We start from the raw sequence: 11,514 nt of genomic DNA on the forward strand, positions 1-11,514 counted from the left end.
ACAGGTAAATATGAATAAGTTTATGTGAAGATTGTTTTAAGTTCACTTAAATTAGAAGTTGTTATTTTTTAAAGTTTAATAAGTGTTAAAATTTGATAGCTCTTAATTATACTGTAATGTTGATAGTCAGTGGATAAACATTAGGGAAAAAAAATAAATTTTCTAGAGACAATGTCATAAAAAATATTTAACAAATATTAAAAATATACTGTCTTTATGTTGTTTCTACAATAATTTATAGATTGACTGTGAAGTTATTGCAATATAAAATTATATTTAAAAACTTTAATGTTAGGTGGGATTAATCACGATTAATTTCAGAAAAAATGTGCAATTATTTAGTTATTTTTTTAATCGATTGACAACACTAATAAATAAGTATAAATGGTGACTATAAATAAAAGAATATTTTTCAAATAATAAAATTATAACCAGTTTTTGTAAATTATGCTTTATTGACAATGTTTATTTTACAGAAATTCACAAAGCAATAAGTAAAAACAATCTGAAAGACCCCACCATCCCTCAAATACTTTTCATACAGTACAGAGGAAAATAGCCAAAAATAAGTTTTAGTATATAAGTTTTATTTCAAAAATAAGTTTTTAGTTTTGCCAATAATTTGAAGACAACCCTGAGTCATTGCTTTTTACATTCATGTAGCTTTAAAATCTTAAAACCTGACCACATTGTGCATTTCCATTAAAAACAAAAAATAAACTCTACACTCAACATAAACTTGCACTGTCAAATCAATCCAGTAAACAGTCTGGATTTAACTGCAATTCATCCTGATTCAGTCTGATTCCAAAATACAGCACATAACAATTATAACAGTTGACTGTGTTAGTATGCAGCACATAAATAATACAAGCATAAACCCAAGACAAAAAAATCTCTAGTTATCATGTACTGATCATGTATTTCATTGCACAAAATGCAATGAAATATGCTGGTTCTGTATTTACAAAAAAGCTTTGAAAACAACAGGTGCTCACATTAATTTGCTTATTTTACTGTCCAGACTCAATATGCACAGTATAACAATATCGGCCATCAGCAGTTTGAAATTATCCCTATTAGGCTGTTATTGGGTGCAGACATTATTATGCTCTTAATTTGAAACCAAAGCACGATTTTTTGTAAAATTGTAGACTTATGCTTAAAAAAAATTCTTACAGGAATAGTTCAATATTTGCTCAAAAGTTAGCCTCAGGCTATTTTATGCAATGCTAAATTCATCCAAATCTGTTCTGATGAAGAAACCAACTCATCTACATCTTGAATGGCCTGAGGGAGAATACATTTGAGCAAATTAAATTTTTTGGGTGAACTATTCCTTAAAATACACACACAAGCAAATTAGGTATCAGTCATAATAAAAATAAATATGCGGTATTACAAATGTCTCATTGCATTTACAGTCCAAACTAAGAAAAAACTGACTCATACAGACAGTTGTCGATGAAGGCACACAATCAAATACTGCAACATGAACTCAACTACAGCAGGGTTGAAAGAAGAGATATATCATTTCCAAGCTCACTGTAATACAATAAGGATATTCTTGCAATGAAAATGGCATTTTATTCATTTTTCTAGAATGCCACAAGGCTCCCTATTCAGCAGTGCATAGTAACATAACACCAAAAAAACAGTTCTCAAATCATGAGATGCTTGTATTAAGTTGCAAAAATATGTAAATATAGAATTACTCATGTACAATGTTCAAGCATGTCCTCAAGAACAGAATATCAGTAGTTAACTGTGTGCACTACGGGTGAATTGGGAACAAAAACAATTGATCCATCCACCTTATTTAACGCGAAAGTAAGCCTATGGGTAAGAATTTATCCGCTATAGGGAAATAAGGAGAAGAATAGCAACGTGCAGTAAACCATAAAACTGTTTGCACTACAAACCAGTGTGTTCATAATTAAGATAATACATTTAAATAATATAGTAAGACACACCAATTTGTAATTTCAAGCAGCAAAACAAGCTGTTTTGTACAGCTAAAAATAGCTGGAAGCCAGACCCATAAAATGTACAAATAGCCGTACCCATTCTTATGGTGAAAACTAAGGTGGATAAAATCCCTAAATAACCTGAGGTTTCAAAATAAATCACAAGCAAATTTACTTCCTTAAAGTGACTCTACATACACTTAACAGCAAACAACAGCATTTAGTTACTCACTTTCATTGGAAAGACTCTCTTACCATAAGTGTCATTCAAGGGGTGCAAAAATGTTGTTTGAGTTTGTGTCTAAAATCGCATACTCACTGAGGATGTTTTTTTTTTTTTTTAAGTATTTCATGATCGTTTAACCCTTATGTGTTGTTAGGGACGTTTTCGTCCACTGAGGGGTGCTGTTGAGTCTTAATTTGGCCACAACTTTTTCTCTGTTAAAGCAAATGGAATGATTTTTGGTGACTAATCTTATTTTGATACATATTTTGGGAAAATGCTTTGAAATTTTTCAAAAACTCAACAGTTCACTGTGGGCAAATTTACTACCCTTTCGTTATGTTTCGTGGCTGAAAACAGCCACTACTTTAAACTGCTGTAAAAATGTATCAGATAAATATTTTTTTAAATTTTTTTTTTGCATAAATCTATTAATCAACCTCAGTCCTGCTCAAAAATACTAAATGTTTAAAAAAAATTCAGGATTTTAAATCTTTAATTGCCTAATTCCTAAATGATGTCACAGATTTTGGGAAAATAAAAACACAAAATTACTAATTTTCAATATAAAAGGTAATTGTGGCCTGGATTTTTTTTTTACCTTTTTAACAGTCTTGGACATGTGAAAGATTAGTAAGAACATTGGCTTTCATGCATTGTTAGTTTTGGCGCAGCATCAGATTTTCTTTTTTTCTCCCTCATTTATTGTTTGTGGCTGTTTTTGCCCCATTGACTTCCATTATAACCACATTTTTTGATTGCAAAGCCATGACACCATATAATGCTGAATTCTTGATTGTTTGTGGTTTTCCCTGTTGGGAAGGGGTCAAATTTGTAAATTGTACTGTTGATTATCAGTTGGCCCCATTAACCCTTTAGATAGGCCTTTGCAAAAAAAAGCTTAGTTTTACATAGAGTTCTATGGAGTATAACAGCATATTATAGTGTATGTATGTGTGAGCGTGTGTGAGTGTGTGAAAGTGAGTGAAAGTGAGTGAAAGTGTGTGAAAGTGTGTGAAAGTGTGAGAGAGACCTTTGTGCACCTTGATACCCCTGAGAAAATCTAAATAAGCACCTCAGCTCTCAGAACGACATGGAGTAAACAAAAATAAAGAAAGTATATTTATGTATTTGTTTACCATATAGTTCTGAGAGCTGAAGTGCTTTTTTTTTATTTTCTGAGATGTATCAAGGTGCACAGAGGTCTCTCTCACACTCACAGACACTCACACACACTCTCATACACTCGCACACACTTTCACACACTCACACACGCTCACACACACACACACACACACACATACATACACACTATAATATGCCGTTATACTCCATAGAACTCTATGTAAAACTAAGCTTTTTTTTGCAAAGGCCTATCTAAAGGGTTAATGGGGCCAACTGATAATCAACAGTACATTTTACAAATTTGACCCCTTCCCAACAGGGAAAACCACAAACAATCAAGAATTCAGCATTATATGGTGTCATGGCTTTGCAATCAAAGAATGTGGTTATAATGGAAGTCAATGGGGCAAAAACAGCCACAAACAATAAATGAGGGAGAAAAAAAGAAAATCTGATGCTGCGCCAAAACTAACAATGCATGAAAGCCAATGTTCTTACTAATCTTTCACATGTCCAAGACTGTTAAAAAGGTAAAAAAAATTCCAGGCCACAATTACCTTTTATATTGAAAATTAGTAATTTTGTGTTTTTTTTCCCCCAAAATCTGTGACATCATTTAGGAATTTGGCAATTAAAGAGTTAAAATCCTGAATTTTTTTTAAACATTTAGTATTTTTGAGCAGGACTGAGGTTGATTAATAGATTTATGCAAAAAAAATTGAAAAAAATATTTATCTGATACATTTTTACAGCAGTTTAAAGTAGTGGCTGTTTTCAGCCACGAAACATAACGAAAGGTTGTAAATTGAAACAATGCACAAGGGTTAAAAAACTATGTGCAACTGACCCTTTGCAAACAGCTTGATCGCCATGCGATCTGAACAACTGCCAAAAAACACCAAATTCGCCATTTTGTCCGACAAACATATCAGACACGAGAGTAGATTAACTTGGGTGGACTAGGGATAGTTCACTCAAAAATGACAATTTGATGTTTATTTGCTTACCCCCAGGGCATCCAAGATGTAGGTGACTTTGTTTCTTCAGAAGAACACAAACAAAGATTTTTAACTCAAACCGTTGCAGTCTGTTAGTCATATAATGGCAGTAAATGGGACCCATGACTTTGAGAGTCCAAAAAAAACATACACAGACAAAACCAAATGAAACCCTGCGGCTTGTGACGATACATTGAGATTGTTTTTTGACTCTCAAATCCGTGAGTCTCATTGAATGCCATTATAAACACTGCGAAAATGCTTTTCTTACTTAGATTTTTTTTGTCTTGTTTCCAGCCAAAATATCTAAAAATTCTTAAATCAAGAAGGATTTTCTAGACAAGTAAAAATTATTGTCTTGTTTTCAGAAAAAATAAGTCAAAATAAAGTGCGTTTAAGTAAATAAGAAAAGATGATCGGTTCACGTGCCACTTGATCTAATAAGGCAATACAGTGATTTGTCACAACATTAAAGAACAACAAAAAAGTATTTACTGTTTGAATTTCTTTAACAAATTACATTTTAAAGCTGAGACCTTCATATCAGAAGTAACCTTATCGCATTGTTTGTGGAACATAGCAACAGTAACTAAGGTAGGCGGGTTTTTGCAAAGGGTCAATTCAAAATTACGCTGATAGTAGTATGCAATTTCAGACGCATCGCTGACTCTTATTTGTTCTCTTAAAATACAACAGTGCTTTCGCATATTATACTGACACCTACTGACCTGGATGAATGTTTACTGTTGACCATTTTATGTAGAAAAGTATTAACTCTTTTTTTTCCTCTACAAGACTGTAAGTACACATAAGGTGTGCCATTTAGGATGAAGCCGAAATCTTATGTGAATGTATGTCATTCATTTCTCAAATGTCATCACATTCTCAATGTAGTGCTACTTTAAAGCCTACTATAGTTCAGATCCCTAAATACACTGTAGTTTTAAAGGGGTCATCAGATGCAAAAATTCACTTTTACATATTGTTTTGCACAAGCTCCTCCCACTCCTGCTGACTGACATTGGTGTTTTAGCAAGTTTGAGCTTTAAACAGTAAGTTTAAACACCATTGTTTCAACACCAGAGCAGTAAACAACAATGCCTCCTAAGCGATTGAGGTGTTTTATTGTTGGATGTAATAATGAACATAGCAGTCGTCATTTACTCCCGACATCTGAGCTGCGGAAGACTCAAAGTATTACTTGTTTTTGATGGGAATGTGCCCTCTGTTTTGCCGAAATGCATCTATGTTTATGCAGAGCATTTGTAATCCAGCTTTACCTACAGAAAAAGTGAGTATACGTTTTTTTAAGAATTTTTGCAAATCGCCTTTCTTAATAATGTGCTAGTTAGTAAGTTCCGCAACGAATGCGGCTAAAGTTTAAGTCTTAAGGTGCGTTCACACCGGACGCAAATGAAGCGGCAAGCGCGAGTGATTTACATGTTAAGTCAATGCAAAGACGCGAATAGCCATCCTGTGGCGCGAAACGCGCGAATGAGGCGGCGCGAAACGCACGAATAGCGCGAATGAAGCGGCGCGCATTGAGTGTTTCAAGCGATTGAAAATCTGAACTTTGCCGAAAATCCGCGCCGCGTTAACCAATCAGGAGCTTGCTCTAGTAGTGACAGAGGCAGAAATCCGAAACAACAATGGAGGACAAAATCACCGTTGCTGTCTGTGGTTACTCGGAGCTGTACGATACATCTTTGGACTTTTGTAGAAACAGGAATAAAAAGGCTCTTGCTAGGAAGAAAGTGAGTGAAGAGGTCGGACAATCTGGTTAGTTTTAAAAAACGCTCTTTACTCAATTTGACCTACATATACATACATATTGACTACAAGCAAGCTAAAGCTGGCAAATTGAGCTCATTCACCTATTTTACAACTACTTTCCCGCTGACTAGTGGCAGAAGCCCCTCCCATGACGTGAATTCGCGTCTGTTGTGAAGAAAATGTCACGCGCGAATGACGCAAATTTTACCGCGCGAATGGCGCGAGTAAACTCAAATGTTCAAGCGTTCAACTACGCGCGAATAGCGCGTTTTTTCCGCTCAAGTCGCGTCCGGTGTGAACGCACCATTAGAGAGAACCACTCATGACCCCATGGAAGAGAGGGGCGGGGTGCGCAAAAATCATTTGCATTTAAAGGAACATGCACCGAAACGGCTCGCAGTGAGCAGAGCTGTTTTTAACACTACCACTGAGAAATCTTAACCTAAGTATGTTATAGACTTTTCATCAAGACTCAAGAATTGTATCAACTTGTGGAAAATGGGCATCTGATGACCCCTTTAAGGCTTTCAGCTAGTAATCTTCTTTTTGGGGAGGAAGGCACTAGTGATTTGGTTCATCACCACTAAGGCGGGAAAAAGCGGGAGCAATAGGAATAAATACCAGATTGTGCCTTTCACCGATGCCTGAAACCAGTCTGTAAACATGGCTGACACGACCGTGACGGTAGCCAGCAGGTAGGCCACCAGACCGCAGGTGGCATGATATAGTCTCAACCGAGGAAATGAGTGATTGCTGATGAGTTTGGGAAAGAGGAGGAAGACACCACAGATCGCCTGCAGCACCGTAGCGGCCATCGTAGCGACTCCTAGCAGGCTGTGCCAGGAAGTGAAGTGCGGATGCTCCTTTATGTTCTTGCTGGCCACCATGAAGCCGAATCCTGTAGCTCCAAACACCAGCAGCAGAGCCTGGAAGAACCAGTGCAGACGGACCTTCCACTTACGAGATTTGAAGCAGAACGGGCTGCCTTCGGCGGAGAAAAGCAGGATTCCTTCTGTCATGCACAGGCAAAACTAAAACAGAAGAGAGAATTAGTAAAGCTTTGTAATATTTTAATTTCACATCTGTCAGCACTTGCATACTTAGTATGAAATATGTATACTTTGTTCAAAAGTTTGGAATGGATTTTTTTGTCTTAATCTTTTATTTATTAATCATTTGGGTTGCATTTATTGAGTCAAACAAACACAGTAAAAACAGTAATGTTGTGAAATATTATTACTTTGTAAAACTTTTATAAAATGTATTCCTGTGATACAACGCTGAATTTTCAGCATCATTACTTCAGTGTCACAAGATCCTTAAGAAATCACTCTAATATACTGATTCGCTGCTCAAGAAGGATGGATTTCTTATTATTCTGAATGTTAAAAAGTCATTTTTTAATCATCAAAGCATCTTTGCTAAACAAAAGCATTCATTAGTTTGAAAAGGGGAAAAAAAGGTCATCACATTATTAGTGCAGAATGTTATCTTTGTCATTAAGGTGAATGTAATCAGATTCCCACAGTAAAGCAGCTGAGGCTGATTCCACTGTCTTTGTGTTTCACCACACTCCATTCATTATTTACAAAAGACATATTTTATTCATTCCCTCTAAGACTGAACATCACAGAGACACAATGCATTATTAAAAACTCCAGTAGTGATTATAATAAAACATCGTTTTATTAACCTATGGCTGAAAATATGATGCATTTTATAACATTTTATTGTGTATATACATACTTGTTTAAAAACTTACCCCAAGTGACATGCAAACAGGATGCCATGAGAAGAGGCCTGAAAGTAATCAACACAGAAGATAAGAAAAATATCACAGTACCTTGATATACACTACCAGTCAAAATTATGGACAGTAAGATTTTAAGTTTTTTTTTTGTTTTTTTTTTCATAAGTCTCTTCTGTGCACCAAGCCTGCATTTATTTGGTCCAAAGTACAGCAAAAAGTCAAATTTTGAAATATTTTTACTATTTAAAATAACTGTTTTCTATTTAAATATATTTTGAATTGTAATTTATTCCTGTGGTTTTAAAGCTGAATTTTTAGCATCATTACTCCAGTCACATGATCCTTCAGAAATCTTTATAATATTCAGATTTGCTGCTCAAAAAACATTTATTATTATAATGTTGAAAACAGGTTTCTTTGATGAATAGAAAGTTCAGAAGAACAGCATTTATCTGAAACAGAAATCTTTTGTCTTTATCATCACTTTTTGTCAATTTAAAGCATCCTTGATAAATAAAAGTATTAATTTCAATAGTTTCTTAGACTGACCTCAAGCTTTTGAATGGTATAATGTCAACAAAAGCTTTTTATTTAGATAAAAGTGTTTCTTCAGCCGGAAATCAGCATATTAGAACTATTTCTGAAGGATCATGGACACTGAAGACTGGAGTAATGATGCTGAAAATGTTGCATTGTATCACGAGAATAAATTACGTTTTAAAATATATTCAAACAGAAAACAGTTCTTTTAAATAGTAAATATATTTCCAAATTTTACAGTTTTTGCTGTACTTTGGATCAAATAAATGCAGGCTTGGTGAGCAGAAGAGACATTAAACATTAAAATCTCACTGTGCAAAAACTTTTGACTGGTAGTGAAAAGTATAAAATTGCTCTTGTACTCTTGCAAAACATGCTACTGTCATGGTAATGTCTAAAAACAAAGGTGCTACTTGTTTTGTTGTAGAAATGACTACTTTTGAAGTAAAAATGACAAGGCCCTTTCACTTCTATACACTCATATTCATAAATCATCGTAGGCCTTTATACTACTAATCTGTCAAGGATTGTATGTACACCACAACATTACCATCTGATACCATCACTATGGTACTTTCTGTATAGGAAACAGCTAAAACTGGCATCGTATATCTATTTGCATGTACAGTCAAACCAAAACTTATTCAGACACCTTCAACATTTCTCACATGATCACAGTTTATTTGCTATAGTTTAGAAAATGGTAATAAAATGTGAGAAGAGCTCGGAGTTAAACTGTGTCAGAAAAAATCATCTTTATAACTTTGATAGAATTGGAACAACTGTTAATATGACAATATTTACACAACTATAAATTATTTGCTGACCAATTAGCAAGCAATGTTTTTTGTTCAGTCTGTGGTGTAAAAAGATCACATTAGCAATAAAGAACAAACACTTAAGCAAAACATGGTCAGGTCAAAGTGTCTGAATAAAGTTTGGTCCCAATTTTTTATGTTTCACTGGTAGTCCACTGTATGAAGAATTTTCGGGTATGTCACAGTTTACTTTATTTTGCTATTACTCGCTGAACTATATTGCCCTGTTGTCCTGGTTTGACTGTACATACAGATATAAAAATGTCAAAAGAAGTGAAATAACTCACTTGTTCCTGGTCTGGACAGTATAGATGTGAGAATGACCAGGCCGACTGAAATGATGTGCGCAGCGACCACAGCCAATCTGCGCAGCCACACATAGAGCCAATACTCCCGCATCCCGAGCCCCTCTCCCACCGCACAGTACTCCACATCCGACGACGAGCGCATCCCTCTCGCCATTCCTTGGGGTTTATTCGCAACTCAGAATTTTACATGTACACCTTAAACTAACTTACCCATAAGAAAAAGTATCTCAAGTGACATTCAGACTAAGCTTCACAAAACCTGGTTTTTAGATCCAAAACACGTACAATTTCAACTTATGAACTCTCTAGGTTTTGAAATGAAACTTGCGCTAGGAAGGTTGTAATCGCTGTTGGGTGCCATTTTCGTGTTGGTGACAGCAATACTTGGAAATGCATTTCCTGGATAGGAATCCTACTACGGTGAAGGATTGTCTCGTTTAATATTCAGGAGCCATGCAGTTTGCGATTGGAAGGTTACCAAGCAACGCGAGCACGACGATATTAATATTCAAAAGCCAAGAGTTCGCCATTGGTCGAAGAGCCGAGAAACGTCAGCACTGCCTTTTTAATATTCAAGACTAATGCGATACCTAACTTTAATCTACTTAATTATGTATGAGCTACGCTTTTGCTAGTGTAGGAGCGTATGAGCAAGACATTTGAAAGTAGGAAAAACACAGCAGGGAGCCATGTAATGATGAACAGGTGACCCGTTTTAACACACAAAACCAACTTTTGCAATTAGAAGTGTTTCACACCTTTGACAAACAAATTTCTATTATTTTTCCAGTTTTCCAGTTATTAAGGAATAAGTTCTTTTTTAAAAGGCATCCACCCTTTTCCTCCCGTAAGAGTGGAGCTATTTTTAGCTTTACAAAAGAGCTCCTTGTTAGCAAACTGGTGTGTCTTACCACATTATTTTACTGTGTTCTCAATTATGAGCACACTGGTTTGTAGTGCAAACAGTTTTACACGTTGTTGATATTCTCCTTATTTCCCTATAGAAGCTAATGAATCGGAAGTTTTACCCATAAGCTTCAGCGTTAAAGATAAAAGTATCTAGCAAGCAATTTTTAAAAAACAGAGCAAAACACCACAAAAATGCACACCACTTTTATGAGTCTATAGTTTAACAAAGCATTGATTGAAATACTGTTTTTTGCCAGTTTCACATACTTTTGAGGGTTTTTAAAAATCATTGTAATAAGATACTGTCATAATGGAGATAAAGAGTCACAATGATCGGTTAACTAGGGATGTAATCAGGGTTGCCAGGTTATCACAGCAAAACCCACCCAAAAGTATGCCAATTGTGTTTCGTAGGGGTCCTCCGGTAAAAAAAAATGATGTTCCGGAGGGGTGAAATACACATTTTTTGGGCTAAATATCATGTTACTGGGGTCACTTCAACCCACAGATATGAGAAACAGCCTGCGGCAGTGTTAAAGTAGTCCAATTCCACTGTGGACTGAAAAATCTGTGAACTTGGCAACACTGGATGTAATATCAACGTCTTATGATACGATAACTCGATATGTCCGCGATACAATATTTATTACAATATAAAAAAAAAAGACTTAGAGTAAGAAATAAATACAAAAGTGTGTACATTTTAAAGTTAAATTATTCTATCGAATGCACTTTGAGAGTTCAAAAATAAAAGCTCCAACCCATGTTCTTCACTAAATAAAAACTTAAGTCAGTGAATTGACTTGTGCCTGAACTGTAAAGGGCACTCAACCCTCTTTTTAGTTGTGGCGTCTCAGTCTAAATCACATTCACACTGGTGTTTTAGGAAGCCAAACAAATTAGAATATAATAACACAAATAACCATGTTATATTATTGTTATTCCTATAACAGTAACAGCCATATATTGTAAAACAATTGCACAGCAAAATAACATTTCATAGGTATATTATTTTGCTTTACACAACAGTAGAGAAATTAAATCCTAATTTTCTTTCCTAATTTCTACACTTGAAAGAGATTTGGACTGCAGTAACTTTACCC

At 35.1% G+C, this 11,514-nt stretch overlaps 1 protein-coding gene across 1 annotated transcript; it reads right to left on the reverse strand.

Moving 5' to 3' along the window:
* Nucleotides 1–6,613: 6,613 nt before the first annotated feature.
* Nucleotides 6,614–9,862, reverse strand: cyb561d1 (cytochrome b561 family, member D1). Its single transcript, XM_073826221.1, has 3 exons — nucleotides 9,482–9,862; nucleotides 7,849–7,886; nucleotides 6,614–7,117 (listed from the first exon to the last, which is right to left on the reverse strand). Exons 1-3 carry the CDS (start codon nucleotides 9,654–9,656, stop codon nucleotides 6,614–6,616), a joined length of 717 nt encoding a protein of 238 aa, XP_073682322.1. The 5' UTR covers nucleotides 9,657–9,862.
* Nucleotides 9,863–11,514: the final 1,652 nt, after the last annotated feature.

Source organism: Garra rufa, chromosome 20 (assembly GCF_049309525.1).
Source record: "Garra rufa chromosome 20, GarRuf1.0, whole genome shotgun sequence".
Classification (NCBI taxonomy): domain Eukaryota; kingdom Metazoa; phylum Chordata; class Actinopteri; order Cypriniformes; family Cyprinidae; genus Garra; species Garra rufa.